The sequence below is a fragment of the Scheffersomyces amazonensis genome, assembly GCF_036850825.1.
Source record: "Scheffersomyces amazonensis strain UFMG-HMD-26.3 chromosome Unknown RJT21scaffold_5, whole genome shotgun sequence".
Lineage (NCBI taxonomy): Eukaryota > Fungi > Ascomycota > Pichiomycetes > Serinales > Debaryomycetaceae > Scheffersomyces > Scheffersomyces amazonensis.
In genome coordinates, this window is record NW_027042745.1 from 128,218 (window position 1) to 148,581 (window position 20,364).

Sequence of the window (20,364 nt, forward strand, 5' to 3'; positions counted from 1 at the left end):
ACTTACAAAGGTTATATTTAGTCATTGAATCCCCTATTCTATTAATATTGAATGATTCAAATAGGCTTTTAAAGTATATGTTGCTTCTCTCCGAAGTCTGGGAAAATACATATGTAATGAGTAGATAGAAGGCTTACTATGATGTAACGTTACACAAATATTCCTCACAGCCGCGCATAATACTCCGGGTCTCATGCGGGGCTGGAATATTGGGCGCAAATTCCATAGATAAGGTCACTCTAATATGGATTACCATGTGGTCAACGAGGTATAAGAATAATTTATAAATATGGGAACATTTTATTCAGTTCTTCAAACAATCAAGCATTAAGAAGCATTATTTTATTATTCAATAATAGAATAAGATTTGATAGTGTCAAACGACAATCATTGAAAAGAAACTAAGCAACAATGGTAAGTGATAGTTCAATCGATTTATGGTTTAATTCTGATAATTTCAGAGATGTTGAACAAAAAAATGTTTATCCAAATGTTAGTGTATTTAACCGAAGTGTTTACACAGTCATTCAACCAAAGGAAGTGTACATTAAGTACTCGAAAATCAATGCCCTGCTTGGATCACTTGATGAAATTGCTTTCTTAAGTCCAAAATGTTGTTTCTTTCGGATTTCAGAAAATAGATATATAGAAATTGTTAGAAGCCTGACTGGAAATGAGATAGCCGTATTAGGTGAATTAAGTGAAAAATTCATTACTAAAAACGATTTTAATCAATATGACAGCAACATTTATGAGCCTCAAGAGCAGAATATTGTTAGCTTGGACAAGATCTATGATCCCTCAACTTTGACTGCTGATGCATTGATAGATGCTGCTACTAGTAGAGTACGTGGTCAATTTGGAAAGTATATCAAGGAAGTAAGAGGGCAAGATACTAGAGTTGAAGTTTGAATAGGGTTTTACTAAATCATTTAATCCTCTTTTAGTAATTCTTATTTAGTCAGATTGAATATATAGCTTGATTTCCAGGAATTAAATGCATCAACATGCCAACTATCATTTATAGAAATCATGTTGCATGTAGGGTGCTTCACTAATTTAGGCTGATCATATTAGCATGCTATATGGAACAGCAAGTATACCTGTGAATCGTTATTAAGAAACTAAATTAAGGATTAGCTGATTAGCAGAGAACTGAATAACATGCGTGGTAATAATTTAAGTCTTCGTGCAAGGGGAATTCAAGAGAAATCAGACTAAAGATTCTAGTTAATGCTTAGCAATTTACTATTTTTATCTTGTAATTATTATTTCTGAAATCTTTTAATGCAATTTACCGTAATGTAGTCTCGTATCGGATTCCCATTCATTGGCAAAGAGCAAAGTAATAAATGGATCGGATTCTTAGACTTTGTTATGTAAATAAATAGCTCTAACTTTAAATCCAGACAAACCATAAGTTAGGCCCCTTCGTTATACTAGATATTATGAGTAGTAAACAGCATTCAGGTATCAGCCTAATACCTTATTATGATACTGTAAAGAAAAACAAAGACATTGGAGGCAAGATCACTAATAGTGGTTGAAACCTATATTAAAAGGGAGATAAAAATTCAAAAAAGATTAAATTCCCTGGGGGAGCATGAATTTCGGTTTCATTAAGAGATTCTTCCGAAACAACCTAATAGGGTATCAATTTATGAAACCTCACTGCGTTAGTTTACTTCAATAACTTTACTCATATCAAATGTGTATGATTTATAACATTGAAGCTTATATATTTACGGTTTTATGTGAATATACATAACAAATAAATCGCTATCAACAAAAGATTAATATAGTAAAACGTGATAGTTTCAGCTTCTGCTCAAGTGCACTACAATGAGAAATTACAGATCAATCCATTAATCATGTTTTCCTTTATCTATATCTATAAGGCGTTTGTGAATTTCCATAAACAATTCCATAAAGTCAGGACAATGACCGATTCTATTTATAGGATCAAATTATTGAATAGTGTAATGTAGCTAATCTTATGTTTTCTGTGAAGACTGCTATTCATACTCTATTATTAAACAAAATTCACTCTGCCTCCGTGGTTTGGTGCGCTACCTTCTTCAGATTTCATTTTTAAAGTAATAAAATCACAAAACCTTAATTGTAAACAATTAAATTTGCTTCTCATTTATAATTAGATAATTATACTGTCAATTTCCTTTTAATGCCCAAACCTATTGACAATTTAGATGAAGCATCCATTTCTCTATTTGGATATACATAGCTAGAATGTAGCAACAGATAATGCTTCCTTCTTCGTGCTCATGCTCAGTTTTACAGACATTTTTAGCCCGCCCAATTTATGTTATAAACTTTAACCTGTAGGGCGATGCCTCAGTTGCAAATGAATGATTCTCTTGTTGAGCGGCACTGATATTTTGGTGACTTTCAAAGAAGCAGCCACTTGAAAAAAAGGGATACTAGTGTACAATGTAAAACGTTTGCTCTATTTATAAATTACGAAAACGATTAGATATAATTCTCTAAAGAGTGAACTCTGGCCGAGGTTTCACGGGGATGTGGTTGAATAATGAAAGTAGAATACTGAGGTATAAAAAGGGAAGATCACCTCAGCCAAACGACATAATATTATATTTGTTGTCATCTTGTTACATTTCTGAAAAGGTATCTATATTCAATTACTTAAATAGTTGAGAGTTATAATGAAGGTTGTCAATATTTTATTTATCTGCTTTACGACTTTAGGGTTGGTTCATGGAGTTGGAGTTGGAGGGCCCTGCAACAGCCACGCTGATTGCGATGATGGTTTAGCATGCTTGAAAAAAAGATTTGAGAAAGGCGATGACAGCGATGTTCATTTATGGAAGAGACAATGTGTTAATGGCGGTGACTGAATTTAAACTGATTATTTTCATGCTGATTTTGGTATCTTACTCTAACATTATTAATTAAAAAATACTTGTTTATTACTCTAATTAGCCTAATGCTAAATTCCACTTACTACATTCTGTTCTTTAAGAGAGTTTTTATGTATCTTTTACGTTTCTCTCAACTATATAATTGTCATATTTCTCTTTAGATAGAGTTAGCTCCATTTATATTAGAATGTATGACACATTTTTGAAAAATAATATTAAGGATTATTCTATTTTCAGTCAGTGACTACATATATCTACGGCCAATTCTTCTATTTCCTAAGTAAATCCTAGGTTCACTGTTAATGATGCGAGTGATCTTATCCAACATTTACAATTAAGAAGTGGAATTACTCCTCTAGCTAAATATTCAACTACACCAATACCAAAATGTTGATATATATATAAACAATGGATTAGTAAATGCATTTTTGTGTTACTATAGCATAGATAACGGAAAGCTGACAGTCATGAAATATTCGATTTCAGAATGTGGTAATACAAATTGGTATTTAAATAAACTGGTAAATTTCTTGTACTAAGTTGGTGAAGAGCTGTAATTGGTTTAGGAAGTTATACTGCTATATACCGAATGGATTAGAGTTCAACTGAGACACGTCCATTAAGAGTTAGAGATATAGTTCTAAATAATGTCTGTTATAAGCAATAAAGGTTATATAGGAAAATCCTTTAACATATCTGGAGATAGTACCGCAAAGGAAATAGACCACAATAGCTATGAAATTTTACACCAATAATGGCCAATACCCATATAAAAGGAAAAAAAGAGTAAAACTCATAACAGATTTACATCGAAATGCATATTTTGAAAGAATCATAATAGACAGATGTCTTGCATAGAGATTCAGCTACATACTATGAGTTTCTTCAAACCCAACTTATAAGGTGAGCTAGCATAAATTTATAAGACACTATTATTTTAGATTTCTGTAATAAGTTACCTATGTAAAACCGCCTGTTTACTACTTTTTAAGCATATGTGATCGTCTACGGTTCTAAACATATTGAATATCATATGGATCAGTTACATTGAAATTTTTACTATTATAAAGACTGAATGTGATTGCTTCATTCATTTTGTTTTTCGTTATCTATACTGATAAGGCACAAGCTGATCTCTATAAGTCTACCAAAAAGTCGAAGATAATGCCAGTTTCTATTTATAGTTATTGAATACTATTGGTTAATTATCTAATAATTTACCTTGTGTGAAAACGTCAATTCAGAGTGTAAATGAAACATGTTGCCGTACATGCCCTCGGCATATCTCACTACGGCTCAAATTGGCTCCATGGTTGCGTGCCCTTCCTCTGTCAGATTTCATTCAAATAGAAAGCAGCAAAATCACAAAACCTTAATTGCAAATAATTACATTTTGCTCCTCAATTATAATTGTCCTGCCAATTTCACTTTAATTTATAGGCGAATTGACAACTTTGCTAAAGTATACGCTTCTCTATTCGGATATACAAGGCTGAAGATGGTAAGAGACAAGAATTCCTAGTTCGTAGCCCATGTTCAGCCTTACATACCCATTTATTGGTGCTCAGAAATCTGCGCGACTTCGACATTATAGAATTGTACAAAGTGTAAAAATATTTTGCGCTATTTATAAATTGCGTTGCATAAATTGCGTAGTATCGAAAATCAATTTGGATTAAATTCTTGCAGCAAAATACCGCAATATTTTCTTGCAAATGAACACTAATTCACATTATCTAGAAGAATCAATATCATACAATACCCTGCACAATCAATTTAAGAAATACACATTTGTTATATCCTCTCAATGAACGGCCCCAACTTTTGGCAACTAATGAAAAATAATTATTTAAACAGAAGGATATATCATATTTCAACCAATTTGTATACAATACAGTACTCTGACTATGGGAGACAAAATTACTGGGATAACCAGCATAAAAAGTGTTGGAAGTCATTTGGATATAGAAGATCATGAGATTGATTTAAGAGCCGTCGCATCGAACGCAGTATCCCTTGGCGACGTCGGTACCTCCTTAACTAACGATCAGAAATGGTTCATCTTGAAACGTTTACACTTCGACCACTTGGTGTCCTTGGCTGAATTGCCTGTTCAAGCCTCTTTCATGATTGAAAAGGTCGAAGGCTTGAAAATAGATGAAGCCGTTCAAATATTGAAGGATGCTGCTGTGGAACATGAGGATGATATCAATATTCCTAGAGCTGATTTAGACTTGATCGACGACTTGATTGCTGGTGCTGCCTCTCACTCGTATGTTCATGAATCATCTGATATAAAGGAGAAATTAGATTATGCTATTATTAAGGATGAGAAGATCAACACGGACGAGTCCTCGGCGGAACAACCTACCGTCTTCGGGAATATATATGATGTCGACTATCATCAAATTGTTGATTGGGAATTGCAAGTCAGATTAGAAGCTGCGTTGATTGCTTATCACTCTCCTTATCCGGAAGTGAGGGCTGTCATTGAGCCTTATGATGATCCTACTATTCCCGTTGAGACCGTCAGAGTTTATATTGCTGGTATCATCTGGACTGCCATTGGTGCTGTCATCAACCAATTCTTTGCTGAAAGACAACCTGGTATCTCCTTAGGTGCTCCAGTTGTTCAAATCTTTCTTTATCCTACTGGTTTGATCTTGGAACGAATTTTACCTAAATGGAAATTCAAGATTTGGAAATATACCATCGACTTGAACCCGGGCCCATGGAATTACAAAGAACAGTTTTTAGCTACCTTATTTTACTCAGTGTCTGGTACTACAAGTTATGTTTCTTCTAATATTCATGTTCAAAAGATGACGATGTTTTATGATAATAAATGGGTCGATTTCGGTTACGAAGTATTGTTGATCTTATCTAATAACTTCTTAGGTTTCGGATTGGCTGGTGTTATGAGAAAATTCACTGTGTATCCAACCATAGCAGTCTGGCCCACATTGTTACCAACGATTGCATTGAATAAAGCTTTGATGCAACCAGAAAAGAGAGAAGTTATTAATGGATGGAAAATATCCAGATATTATTTCTTCTTCATTACTTTTGCAGCCCTGTTTGCTTATTTCTGGGTTCCTAACTATTTGTTTCAAGCACTTTCGTACTTTAATTGGATGACATGGATAGCTCCTGATAACTTTAACCTTGCTATGATTACTGGTTCAATCTCCGGTTTAGGATTGAATCCTTGGCCATCATTTGATTGGAATGTTATCGGTTTCAACAATCCTTTGATTTTGCCTTTATACAATCAATTGAGCAATTTTGTAGGAATCATGTTGGGTTTTATTTGCATTGTTGGTGTCTATTGGTCGAATTACAAGTGGACAGCTTTCTTGCCAATTAATTCCAATGGTTTGTATAATAATCAAGGGAATTCTTTTAATATTAAAGCAGTGGTTAATAGAGAGACTTTATTTGATGAAGTTAAATATCAGGAGTATGGCCCTCCTTTTTACAGTGCTGCGAATATGGTTACTTATGGCGCATTTTTTGCGCTTTATCCCTTTGCTATTATTTACGAATGCGCAAATAACTATAAAACAGTATGGAAGGCATTTAAGGGTGTTCTCAGTGATTTCAGAAGCTTTAGAAAATCTAAATCTACATTCGAAGGTTTTAATGATCCACATACCACTATGATGAGAGCTTACAAGGAAGTTCCAGATTGGGCGTTCTTGGTCATCTTGGTTATTTCCTTAGTTTTGGCTATCATCTGTGTGGAGATCTATCCGGCCGAAACTCCAGTGTGGGGTCTCTTCTTTGCTCTTGGTATTAATTTTGTTTTCTTGATTCCAATCACTGCTGTCTACTCCAGAACTGGTTTCAGTTTCGGTCTTAATGTCTTGGTCGAATTGATTGTCGGTTATGCTCTTCCAGGTAATGGTTTAGCCTTGAACTTCATCAAGGCCTTCGGTTACAACATCGATGGTCAAGCTCAAAACTATATTACTGATCAAAAGATGGCTCATTACGTTAAGATTCCTCCAAGATCATTATTCAGAGTTCAAATCTTATCTGTTTTCATTGCTTCCTTCATTCAATTGGGTATAATCAATTTTGTTATCGGAAACATTAAGAATTATTGTGATCCTCATAATACTCAACACTTCACTTGTCCAGGAGCAAGAACATTCTATAGTGCATCTGTTATTTGGGGTGTTATTGGTCCAAAGAGGGTCTTTGATGGATTATATCCTATCTTGAAATGGTGCTTTCTCATCGGATTTTTATTGGTGTTCCCATGTATCGCATTTAAGAGATATGGCCCCAAAACCTATACTAAGTACTTTGAGCCAACTATCATTATTGGTGGTTTCCTTTCCTTTGCTCCTTACAATATTAGTTACTTTATTCAAGGCGTATACTTTTCAATTATATTTATGGGATTAATCAAGTATAGATACCAGGCTTGGTGGAGTAAATATAATTATATTTTGAGTGGAGGTTTAAGCGCTGGTATTGCATTTTCAGGTATTATAATTTTCTTTGCTGTTCAATACCATAACAAGGCAATTAATTGGTGGGGAAATAAAGTTATGTATGAAGGTATTGATGGAGGAAATGGAAGGCAATCTTTGTTAGATGCAGCCTCTCAGGCTCCCGATGGATACTTCGGGCCAAGAATAGGAAGTTTCCCCTAGAGAGATGGGATCTAAACAGTTACAACCATTTTCATGTAAGTTTCGGTATTCTTTATTTTGCTTAGGGTGTACTAAAGTTTGATTTGACAAGGACTCGAACTTTGGCTACATGACTTCAGCTAGAATTGGCATATTTGTGCCGCTACATCATAAGGCTAATTAGAATAAATATATTTTTGTTTCCCAAATTCGACTGTAACTGTGTAACACAAGAAATATTTAAACAGCTTTTGTCTTACTTTGGCGTATGACTACAAACGGTTATCTTTTACGGAGCCGTATCAGACCTTGGCTGCAGTACATTTATTCTAGGCACGAATGACACAAAACTGCAATTTTGGGGGGGGGGAACAATTGTCCAAGACTTTTGCTTGAGTTCCATTGCTGCCTAATTTCTATGCAAGCTTATCACAAGCTTGAAAAATACAGAAATTGTCGCGCACAACCGGTTTGATGCGTGTGTTTCCGAATTCACTTCAATCATGTTGTTATCAAAGTAAATCTCCTTGACAATTTAGAGGAATTTCTTGGCATTTCCACAATACATGTCTTTCATCTTCGAAGATAATTTTTCAAGAACTGTCTGTTCTATCAAAGATTATAGTAAGATTAATAGAGTTAATTGTTGCTCGGAAACTGCAAAACATTGTCAGCCTAAGAGAAACTTCTGCCATAAGCAAAATAAAGTAGTTAGGGGCTTTTCGAAGGCTCATGGAAGCTCGCAAAAGCATGAAGCCACTTATTTTTCTAAAGGACTTAGAAACAAAACATTCGCTTCTAATTATTTTTTAAATCTGAAATTTTGTGGCCGCAATAATTTATGGGTTCACAGATTATGTTATCAATTGTGACTGTTATCGTTCATTAATGTCTAAATTTTTATCTCATTTGACAATGATGTAATGAAAATGTCTGTTTTTATGCAATGTTACCTTGGGGCGGCTCCAGGAAGGCTGTTCCGACTGTGGAACTGCTATCTTAATCGACTGCAAAATAATTAAATGTCCAAAAATTAAAATTCAAATTAATAATGGTTTACCTCAAAAATAACTCTATCCTTGAACTGACTGGCACTATGTATCTGGTTACATACTTCACTTTTTATTATATAAGACCGGATATTCCTCCGTATCTTAAGTAGTTCATTAACATTTTTAAAATTTATCTCATTGCTACAATTCAATTAAAATGGCAACTGCAGAGAAAATTACTGGGATAACCAGCATAAGAAGTGTTGGAAGTCATTTGGATATAGAAGATCATGAGATTGATTTAAGAGCTGTGGCATCAAATGCAGTTTCTCTTGGTGACGTCGGTACCTCCTTAACTAACGATCAGAAATGGTTCATCTTGAAACGTTTACACTTCGACCACTTGGTGTCCTTGGCTGAATTGCCTGTTCAAGCCTCTTTCATGATTGAAAAGGTCGAAGGCTTGAAAATAGATGAAGCCGTTCAAATATTGAAGGATGCTGCTGTGGAACATGAGGATGATATCAATATTCCTAGAGCTGATTTAGACTTGATCGACGACTTGATTGCTGGTGCTGCCTCTCACTCGTATGTTCATGAATCATCTGATATAAAGGAGAAATTAGATTATGCTATTATTAAGGATGAGAAGATCAACACGGACGAGTCCTCGGCGGAACAACCTACCGTCTTCGGGAATATATATGATGTCGACTATCATCAAATTGTTGATTGGGAATTGCAAGTCAGATTAGAAGCTGCGTTGATTGCTTATCACTCTCCTTATCCGGAAGTGAGGGCTGTCATTGAGCCTTATGATGATCCTACTATTCCCGTTGAGACCGTCAGAGTTTATATTGCTGGTATCATCTGGACTGCCATTGGTGCTGTCATCAACCAATTCTTTGCTGAAAGACAACCTGGTATCACCTTAGACTCGTCTGTTGTTCAAATCTTTCTTTATCCTACTGGTTTGATCTTGGAACGAATTTTACCTAAATGGAAATTCAAGATTTGGAAATATACCATCGACTTGAATCCAGGCCCATGGAATTACAAAGAACAGTTTTTAGCCACTTTATTTTACTCGGTGTCTGGTGCTACAAGTTATGTATCATATAATATCCATGTTCAAAAGATGGCTGTGTTTTATGATAATAAATGGGTTGATTTCGGTTACGAAGTATTGTTGATCTTATCTAATAACTTCTTAGGTTTTGGATTGGCTGGTATCATGAGAAAGTTTACTGTGTATCCAACTGCTGCTGTTTGGCCCACATTATTACCAACGATTGCATTGAATAAAGCTTTGATGCAACCGGAGAAGAGAGAAGTTATTAATGGATGGAAAATATCCAGATATTATTTCTTCTTCCTTACTTTTGCAGCCCTGTTCGTCTACTTCTGGGTTCCAGATTATTTGTTTCAAGCACTTTCGTACTTCAATTGGATGACATGGATAGCTCCTGATAACTTTAACCTTGCTATGATTACTGGTTCAATCTCCGGTTTAGGATTGAATCCTATTCCAACATTCGATTGGAACATCATCAGTTTTAATGGTCCTTTATATTTACCATTCTACAATCAGGTGAATAATTATATTGGAATGATTATAGGTTTTTTCTGTATCATTGGTGTATATTGGTCGAATTACAAATGGACAGCTTTCTTACCTATCAATTCCAATGGTTTATTCACTAATACTGGTGATCCATACGCAGTCACTGCAATCCTTAATGAAAGGGGTTTGTTGGATGAAGCTAAATATCAAGAATACGGTCCGCCATTCTACAGTGCTGCTAACTTGGTCTTGTATGGTGCGTTCTTTGCTCTTTATCCATTTGCTGTGGTCTATGAATGTACATTGAACTACAAATCTATGTGGAAAGCACTCAAAGGTCTTAGTGTTGGTTTCAAAAGTTATAAGAAATCCACTTTTGAAGGCTTTAATGATCCTCACACCACCATGATGAAAGCTTACAAGGAAGTTCCAGATTGGGCGTTCTTGGTCATCTTGGTTATTTCCTTAGTTTTGGCTATCATCTGTGTGGAGATCTATCCGGCCGAAACTCCAGTGTGGGGTCTCTTTTTTGCTCTTGGTATTAACTTAGTGTTTTTGATTCCAATCACTGCTGTTTATTCAAGAACTGGTTTCAGTTTCGGTCTTAATGTCTTGGTCGAATTGATTGTTGGTTATGCTCTTCCAGGTAATGGTTTAGCCTTGAACTTCATCAAGGCCTTCGGTTACAACATCGATGGTCAAGCTCAAAACTATATTACTGATCAAAAGATGGCTCATTACGTTAAGATTCCTCCAAGATCATTATTCAGAGTTCAAATCTTATCTGTGTTCATTGCTTCTTTCATTCAATTAGGTATAATCAACTTTGTTATCGGAAACATTAAGAATTATTGTGATCCTCATAATACTCAACACTTCACTTGTCCAAACTCTAGAACTTTCTACAGTGCATCCATTCAATGGGGGGTCATTGGTCCTAAGAGAGTGTTCAACGGTTTGTATCCAATTTTACAATACTGTTTCTTAATTGGTTTCTTGTTGGCTTTCCCTTGTATTGCCTTTAAGAAGTATGCTCCAAAGAAATATTCCAAATACTTCGAACCAACTATCATTATTGGTGGGTTCTTGAATTATGCTCCATACAATTTATCGTTCATAACTCCATCTTTATATGCGTCTATTGCTTTCATGTGGTATATTAGAACGAGATTCATAGCATGGTGGAGTAAGTATAATTATATTTTAAGTGGAGGTTTGACTGCCGGTGTTGCTTTCTCATCTATCATCATCTTCTTTGCAGTCGAATATCATGAAAAAGATGTCAACTGGTGGGGTAATTATGTTTCATTCATTGGGATTGATGGTGGTTATGGAAGACAATCCTTAAAGAATGTTACTGCTGAAGCTCCTGATGGATACTTTGGCCCAAGAATCGGAAATTTCCCTTGAAAAGATTGGATCTCAACAGATAAATATTATATTATACTATCATTTATTTAAGTTTCAATAAAATTAGGAAGTACTATAATTTTAAAATCTTCATTTTGATAGTGATTTGAAGGACTATATGACTTCAGCTAGAATTGGCAACTTTGTGCCACTACTTCGTAAGGCTATTTTTGAATAATATATTATGTTTATCATATTGACTGTAATTGTGTAATACAATACTTATGTAATCTGTCGGGGAGCGATTCAGGCTTTACATCTTAGATTAGAATACTCTGAAAATCCGGTTATCTTGACAGAGCCGTATCAAACCCTGGCTATAATACATTAAGATTATAAGTTAGTGTGTTGTTTAAGGTTTATGATTACATTATTCTTGGCATGAAATGACACAAAATGATTTAAAGTTTGAGTTATATTTTAACTAGTCATGGAGTTGCCTCATGGGACAATACCATTTTTGTATTTCATCTAATTAGATTGTATGCAATTGCCCAGGATTTTTCAATGGCTCATCGAAGTATTCGGAATTGTCATCTAACTGGAATGAAGCACCAAAATTTCAAAATTGACTTTAGAGATGTCGTTATCAATGAAAGTCTCTTGACAATTTAATTAACAAATCTTGGCGATCCATATTATTACTTCTCCATTTAATTGATAAATGGATAAAATTTGTCAAGAAAATAGATATTGTAAAAACGGTTCGAGTGACTGTTGCACAGTTGAACTCCAAATTATTGGCAGGGGTAAGAGGAAGGAAAAGAAAATGTTTTGCGCTTTACAATGGCTTAATGGAGCCTCGCAAAAATGTGAATTTATTTTTTAAATCAAGTTTTGTGGCCATGTTAGTTTTTACAGATCGACTTGCAACTGTTACGTTAATTAATGTCTATTATAAAATTTCTTTTACAATGATATAATGAAAAAGTCTCTTGATATGCAATATTGTCTGAGGCGGCTCCAAACTCTCTTTCCGACTGTGGAGCTCTTATGATCTATTTTATAGACTGCAAAAATAAAAATAATTAATTGTCGAAATGCCGAAAATCATATTAAAAATGCTAAACCTTAAAAAAAGTAACTCAATCCCTGGAACGAATGGCTCCAATATTTGCTATTGCACAATTCACCAATTGTATATTATATAAGTTTATAAATTTCACTCCTTAAAATGCTGCTGTTATTAATATCTGTCAAAATTATTTCATTCTACAACTTAAGTTCAAATGTCTGTTCCAGAAAAGATCACTGGAATTACCAGCATTAAAAGTGTTGGAAGTCATTTGGATATAGAAGATCATGAGATTGATTTAAGAGCCGTCGCATCTAACGCAGTATCCCTTGGTGACGTCGGTACCTCCTTAACTAACGATCAGAAATGGTTCATCTTGAAACGTTTACACTTCGACCACTTGGTGTCCTTGGCTGAATTGCCTGTTCAAGCCTCTTTCATGATTGAAAAGGTCGAAGGCTTGAAAATAGATGAAGCTGTTAAAATATTGAAGGATGCTGCTGTGGAACACCAAGATGATATCAATATTCCTAGAGCTGATTTAGATTTGATCGACGACTTGATTGCTGGTGCTGCCTCTCACTCTTATGTTAATGAACCATCTGACATAAAGGAGAAATTGGATTATGCTATTATTAAGGATGAGAAGATCAATACGGACGAGTCCTCGGCCGAACAACCTACCGTGTTTGGTAATATATATGATGTCGACTATCATCAAATTGTTGATTGGGAATTGCAAGTCAGATTAGAAGCTGCGTTGATTGCTTATCACTCTCCTTATCCGGAAGTCAGAGCTGTTGTTGAACCATACGATGATCCTTCTATTCCTGTTGAGACCATTAGAGTCTATATTGCTGGGATCATCTGGACTGCAATTGGTGCTGTCATCAACCAATTCTTTGCTGAAAGACAACCTGGTATCACGCTAGATGCATCTGTTGTCCAAATCTTCCTTTATCCTACTGGTTTGATCTTGGAAAGAGTTTTACCTAAATGGAAATTCAAGATTTGGAAATTTACCATGACTTGAACCCAGGCCCATGGAATTACAAAGAACAATTTTTAGCTACATTGTTTTATTCGGTGTCTGGTTCTGGAGGAACAAGTTATGTATCATTTAATATCCATGTTCAAAAGATGGCTATGTTCTATGATAATAAATGGGTCGATTTCGGTTACCAGGTATTGTTGATCTTATCAAATAACTTCTTGGGTTTTGGATTGGCTGGTATCATGAGAAAGTTTACTGTGTATCCAACTGCTGCTGTTTGGCCCACATTGTTACCAACGATTGCATTGAATAAAGCTTTGATGCAACCAGAAAAGAGAGAAGTTATTAATGGATGGAAAATATCCAGATACTATTTCTTCTTCATTTGTTTTGCAGCCCTGTTTGTTTATTTTTGGGTACCCAACTATTTATTTCAGGCACTTTCGTACTTCAATTGGATGACATGGATAGCCCCTGATAACTTTAATCTAGCTATGATTACTGGTTCAATCTCCGGGTTAGGATTGAATCCTATTCCAACATTTGATTGGAATATCATCAGTTTTAATGGTCCTTTATATTTACCATTCTACAATCAGGTGAATAATTATATTGGAATGATGATAGGTTTTTTCTGTATCATTGGTGTCTATTGGTCAAATTACAAATGGACAGCTTTCTTACCTATCAATTCCAATGGTTTATTCACTAACACTGGTGAGCGATACGCTGTCACTGCAATCCTTAATGAAAGGGGTTTGTTGGATGAATCTAAATATCAAGAATACGGTCCACCATTCTATACTGCTGCTAATTTGGTCTTGTATGGTGCGTTCTTTGCTCTTTATCCATTTGCTGTGGTCTATGAGTGTACATTGAACTACAAATCTATGTGGAAAGCACTCAAAGGTCTTAGTGTTGGTTTCAAAAGTTATAAGAAATCCACCTTCGAAGGCTTTAATGATCCTCACACCACTATGATGAAAGCTTACAAGGAAGTTCCAGACTGGGCGTTCTTGGTCATCTTGGTCATTTCCTTAGTTTTGGCTATCATCTGTGTGGAGATCTATCCCGCTGAAACTCCAGTGTGGGGTCTCTTCTTTGCTCTTGGTATTAATTTTGTTTTCTTGATTCCAATCACCGCAGTGTATTCAAGAACTGGTTTCAGTTTCGGTCTTAATGTCTTGGTCGAATTGATTGTTGGTTATGCTCTTCCAGGTAATGGTTTAGCCTTGAACTTCATCAAGGCTTTCGGTTACAACATCGATGGTCAAGCTCAAAACTATATTACTGATCAAAAGATGGCTCATTATGTTAAGATTCCTCCCAGATCATTATTTAGAGTTCAAATCTTATCTGTGTTCATTGCTTCTTTCATTCAATTAGGTATAATCAACTTTGTAATTGACAACATTAAGAATTACTGTGATCCTCATAATACTCAACACTTCACTTGTCCAAACTCTAGAACTTTCTACAGTGCATCCATTCAATGGGGGGTCATTGGTCCTAAGAGAGTGTTCAACGGTTTGTATCCAATTTTACAATACTGTTTCTTAATTGGTTTCTTGTTGGCTTTCCCTTGTATTGCCTTTAAGAAGTATGCTCCAAAGAAATATTCCAAATACTTCGAACCAACTATCATTATTGGTGGGTTCTTGAATTATGCTCCATATAATTTGTCATATATAACACCATCTTTATATGCTTCTATTGCTTTCATGTGGTATATTAGAACGAGATTCATAGCATGGTGGAGTAAGTATAATTATATTTTAAGTGGAGGTTTGACTGCCGGTGTTGCTTTCTCGTCTATCATCATCTTCTTTGCAGTCGAATATCATGAAAAAGACGTCAACTGGTGGGGTAATATTGCTCCATTCATTGGGATTGATGGTGGTTATGGAAGACAATCCTTAAAGAATGTTACTGCTGAAGCTCCTGATGGATACTTTGGCCCAAGAATCGGAAATTTCCCTTGAAAAGATTGAATCTCAACAGATAAATATTATATTATACTATCATTTATTTAAGTTTCAATAAAATTTTATTTTACTCAGGAAGTACTAAATTTTTAAACCTTCGTTTTGATATTGACTATAACCATGACTATATGACTACAGCTGGAATTCCCCAATTTGTGCCGCTACCTCATAAGGCTGTTTTAGAATAATATATTATGTTTACCATATTTACTGTAATTGTGTAATACAAAACCTATGTAAGCTGTCGGGGAGCGATTCAGGCTTTACGTCTTCGATTATCGGTTCTCTCAACAGAGCCGTATCAGACCTTGGCTACAATACAGATAGTTTGTTGTAAGGTTTAGGATTATATTATTCTTGGAAATGACACAAATTGATTTAAAGTTTGAGTAGTACTATGGAGTTTCTTCAGGACAATACATTTCATTAAATAATTACATTGTAATTACTAAGGCTTCGTACAATGGTTAATCTCTGATTCGAAGTATTCAGAATTTTCCATTAACTGGACATTAAAGATGTCGTAATCAATGAAAGTTTCTTGAAAATTTAATTAACAATCTTGGCGATTCTACAATATGACCTCTAATTGATAAGTGGATAAATTTTGTCAAGAAAATAGATATTGTGAAAACGGCTACAGAAAAACTCCAAATTATAGGCAAGTGTAAGAGGAACTACCCCTACAAAGAAAATAAAAATAAATTAGTTTGCGCTTTTAGGTGGCTTATGGAGCATCGCAAAATGGAGTATCCACGATTAAAGAAAGCGGCAAAACTTTCGCTTAAAAATTTTTTTTAAATGAAAGTTTGTGGTCATGGTAGTTTTCGTGGTTGGGTCATGAATTGCAATTGTCATCGTTAATTAATGTCTATTATAAATTCCTTTGACAATGATATAATGAAAAAGTCTCTTGATATTCAATATTGTCTGAGGCGGCTCCATGATGGCCCTTCCGACTGTAGAACTTTCATAATCTATCTTATCGACTGCAAAAATGAAAAATAATTGTTTGCCGAAATGCCGAAAATCAAATTAAATATGCTAAACCTTAAAAGTAACTCAATCACTAAAACGAATGGCTCTAATATTTGCTGGTGCATAATACTGCAATTTTGTAATATATAAGTCTGTGATTCCACTCTTTACCATGCTGCTATCATGAAGACCTGTCAAAATTATTTCATACTACAACTTAAGTTCAAATGTCTGTTCCAGAAAAGATCACTGGAATTACCAGCATTAAAAGTGTTGGAAGTCATTTGGATATAGAAGATCATGAGATTGATTTAAGAGCCGTCGCATCGAACGCAGTATCCCTTGGTGACGTCGGTACCTCCTTAACTAACGATCAGAAATGGTTCATCTTGAAACGTTTACACTTCGACCACTTGGTGTCCTTGGCTGAATTGCCTGTTCAAGCCTCTTTCATGATTGAAAAGGTCGAAGGCTTGAAAATAGATGAAGCCGTTCAAATATTGAAGGATGCTGCTGTGGAACATGAGGATGATATCAATATTCCTAGAGCTGATTTAGACTTGATCGACGACTTGATCGCTAGTGCTGACTCTCACTCGTATGTTAATGAACCATCTGACATAAAGGAGAAATTAGATTATGCTATTATTAAGGATGAGAAGAGCAACACTGACCAGTCTTCACCTGAACAACCTACCGTCTTTGGTAATATATATGATGTCGACTATCATCAAATTGTTGATTGGGAATTGCAAGTCAGATTAGAAGCTGCGTTGATTGCTTATCACTCTCCTTACCCAGAAGTTAGAGCTGTCATTGAGCCTTATGATGATCCTTCTATTCCTGTTGAGACCGTCAGAGTTTATATTGCTGGTATCATCTGGACTGCCATTGGTGCTGTCATCAACCAATTCTTTGCTGAAAGACAACCTGGTATCACCTTAGACTCGTCTGTTGTTCAAATCTTGCTTTATCCTACTGGTTTGATCTTGGAACGAATTTTACCTAAATGGAAATTCAAGATTTGGAAATATACCATCGACTTGAATCCAGGCCCATGGAATTACAAAGAACAGTTTCTAGCTACCTTATTTTACTCAGTCTCCGGTGGTAGAAGTTACGTATCATATAATATCCATGTTCAAAAGATGGCTATGTTTTATGATAATAAATGGGTCGATTTCGGTTACGAAGTATTGTTGATCTTATCTAATAACTTCTTAGGTTTCGGTTTTGCTGGTGTTATGAGAAAGTTTACTGTGTATCCAACTGCTGCTGTTTGGCCCACATTATTACCAACGATTGCATTGAATAAAGCTTTGATGCAGCCGGAGAAGAGAGAAGTTATTAATGGATGGAAAATATCCAGATATTATTTCTTTTTCCTTACTTTTGCAGCCCTGTTTGTTTACTTCTGGGTTCCAGATTATTTGTTTCAAGCACTTTCGTACTTCAATTGGATGACATGGATAGCTCCTGATAACTTTAATCTAGCTATGATTACTGGTTCAATCTCCGGTTTAGGATTGAATCCTATTCCAACATTCGATTGGAACATCATCAGTTTTAATGGTCCTTTATATTTACCATTCTACAATCAGGTGAATAATTATATTGGAATGATGATAGGTTTTTTCTGTATCATTGGTGTATATTGGTCGAATTACAAATGGACAGCTTTCTTACCTATCAATTCCAATGGTTTATTCACTAATACTGGTGAGCGATACGCAGTCACTGCAATCCTTAATGAAAGGGGTTTGTTGGATGAAGCTAAATATCAAGAATACGGTCCGCCATTCTATACCGCTGCTAACTTGGTCTTGTATGGTGCGTTCTTTGCTCTTTATCCATTTGCTGTGGTCTATGAATGTACATTGAACTACAAATCTATGTGGAAAGCAATCAAAGGTCTTAGTATTGGTTTCAAAAGTTATAATAAATCCACCTTTGAAGGCTTTAATGATCCTCACACCACCATGATGAAAGCTTACAAGGAAGTTCCAGATTGGGCGTTCTTGGTCATCTTGGTTATTTCATTGGTTTTGGCTATCATCTGTGTGGAAATCTATCCCGCTGAAACTCCAGTGTGGGGTATTTTCTTTGCTCTTGGTATTAATTTTGTTTTCTTGATTCCAATCACTGCTGTTTATTCAAGAACTGGTTTCAGTTTCGGACTTAATGTCTTGGTCGAATTGATTGTTGGTTATGCTCTTCCAGGTAATGGTTTAGCCTTGAACTTCATCAAGGCCTTCGGTTACAACATCGATGGTCAAGCTCAAAACTATATTACTGATCAAAAGATGGCTCATTATGTTAAGATTCCTCCCAGATCATTATTCAGAGTTCAAATCTTATCTGTCTTCATTGCTTCCTTCATTCAATTGGGTATAATCAATTTTATTATCGGAAACATTAAGAATTATTGTGATCCTCATAATACTCAACACTTCACTTGTCCAAACTCTAGAACTTTCTACAGTGCATCCATTCAATGGGGGGTCATTGGTCCTAAGAGAGTGTTCAACGGTTTGTATCCAATTTTACAATACTGTTTCTTAATTGGTTTCTTGTTGGCTTTCCCTTGTATTGCCTTTAAGAAGTATGCTCCAAAGAAATATTCCAAATACTTCGAACCAACTATCATTATTGGTGGGTTCTTGAATTATGCTCCATATAATTTATCTTACTTTACTCCATCTTTATATGCTTCTATAGCTTTCATGTGGTATATTAGAACGAGATTCACAGCATGGTGGAGTAAGTATAATTATATTTTAAGTGGAGGTTTGACTGCCGGTGTTGCATTTTCATCTATCATCATCTTCTTTGCAGTCGAATATCATGCTAAAGATATCGACTGGTGGGGTAATTATGTTTCATTCATCGGTATTGATGGTGGTAATGGAAGACAATCCTTAAAGAATGTTACTGCTGAAGCACATGATGGATATTTTGGTCCAAGAATCGGCAACTTCCCATGAAGGTTTGCCATTAGGATTTACAAGTCAATATTCCCTTATATATTTCGTTATCATTAACTATTGCTATTCTTACTACAGTATTTTTTTAATATATGTTATTACATTCGAGTTCAAATAATGGACGTAAGAGATATGATCACATTTGCTGTATCTCAAAATGTGACGTTTAGATGGCTAACTAACAGGTGTTTATTGTCAATAGATTTTGTGGGGTTATGAGTATTGCTACAACACTTAAGGATTATACTATCCACAATTAACCATAGAATTCAAAGTGTCATGATTTACTATGGCTACCTATTTGTGAATTATTAAGGCATTACTATTTCTCTGTATAGTAACTTGAACTTTGCAATTAGCGCAGCCGTACAATTAATGGATTCAAAAAAAGACTGCCAAGAGAAAAATTGTCATCATAAAATGACAATTTGACAATTTTAAAATGTCTGAAATTCTGACAAAAAAGGGACAAAATAAATTACAAATAATAATCCACAATCTGCATGAAAAATAAAAAAAGACAGAGCCGTTCCATCAAAAGGATTGATTGAAACAGAGTTTAAAATTCAAACACTTCACCTAAAATGGTAAAAGCTTCTAGCCGAGGAACATTGAATATTTTCCGTTTATGACTGCAGTTTTATATAATAATCATTCATTGTGTGCAGTCTTTATATACGATGCATTTGGCTGACTGCAAAACTGAGGATGATCTTTCAGGTGTCTTGGTTTCGTTGAAGATAAGGACCTATAGGTTTTTGAAATTATGTCCAGTAGAATATTTGTAGAATAGACCTTTTGTGCTTAAGTTCGAGAAATAAAGTTAAGATTATTTACGAATATCAGTAGTAGTCGACATTTCCGAGGAATATCGGACAAAGAGGAAATTTTGAAGCAGGCTT

General features: G+C 35.1%; 6 protein-coding genes across 6 annotated transcripts; all 6 read left to right on the top strand. All coding sequences in view use genetic code 12, as the record gives it.

Moving 5' to 3' along the window:
* Nucleotides 1-203: 203 nt before the first annotated feature.
* Nucleotides 204-1,216, top strand: RJT21DRAFT_121512 (uncharacterized protein). Its single transcript, XM_064882124.1, has one exon. It carries the CDS (start codon nt 412-414, stop codon nt 910-912), a length of 501 nt encoding a protein of 166 aa, XP_064737082.1. The 5' UTR covers nt 204-411; the 3' UTR covers nt 913-1,216.
* Nucleotides 1,217-4,804: 3,588 nt separating this feature from the next.
* RJT21DRAFT_121514 (OPT oligopeptide transporter protein-domain-containing protein) lies at nt 4,805-7,561 on the top strand (the record flags this gene model as incomplete). Its single annotated transcript, XM_064882125.1, has 1 exon — nt 4,805-7,561. One exon carries the CDS (start codon nt 4,805-4,807, stop codon nt 7,559-7,561), a length of 2,757 nt encoding a protein of 918 aa, XP_064737083.1.
* Nucleotides 7,562-8,749: 1,188 nt separating this feature from the next.
* RJT21DRAFT_107705 (OPT oligopeptide transporter protein-domain-containing protein) lies at nt 8,750-11,506 on the top strand (the record flags this gene model as incomplete). The annotated part of the gene is made up of 2 exons (XM_064879857.1): nt 8,750-9,124; nt 9,200-11,506. The coding sequence occupies 2 exons, from the start codon at nt 8,750-8,752 to the stop codon at nt 11,504-11,506; spliced, it is 2,682 nt and encodes an 893-aa protein (XP_064737084.1).
* A 1,229-nt stretch (nt 11,507-12,735) lies between these two features.
* RJT21DRAFT_115013 (uncharacterized protein) lies at nt 12,736-13,554 on the top strand (the record flags this gene model as incomplete). The annotated part of the gene is made up of 1 exon (XM_064880307.1): nt 12,736-13,554. One exon carries the CDS (start codon nt 12,736-12,738, stop codon nt 13,552-13,554), a length of 819 nt encoding a protein of 272 aa, XP_064737085.1.
* A 107-nt stretch (nt 13,555-13,661) lies between these two features.
* On the top strand, nt 13,662-15,497 carry RJT21DRAFT_3035 (OPT oligopeptide transporter protein-domain-containing protein; the record flags this gene model as incomplete). The annotated part of the gene is made up of 1 exon (XM_064884082.1): nt 13,662-15,497. One exon carries the CDS (start codon nt 13,662-13,664, stop codon nt 15,495-15,497), a length of 1,836 nt encoding a protein of 611 aa, XP_064737086.1.
* Nucleotides 15,498-16,705: 1,208 nt separating this feature from the next.
* RJT21DRAFT_115015 (OPT oligopeptide transporter protein-domain-containing protein) lies at nt 16,706-19,462 on the top strand (the record flags this gene model as incomplete). The annotated part of the gene is made up of 1 exon (XM_064880308.1): nt 16,706-19,462. The coding sequence occupies one exon, from the start codon at nt 16,706-16,708 to the stop codon at nt 19,460-19,462; it is 2,757 nt and encodes a 918-aa protein (XP_064737087.1).
* Between the last annotated feature and the right edge of the window lie 902 nt (nt 19,463-20,364).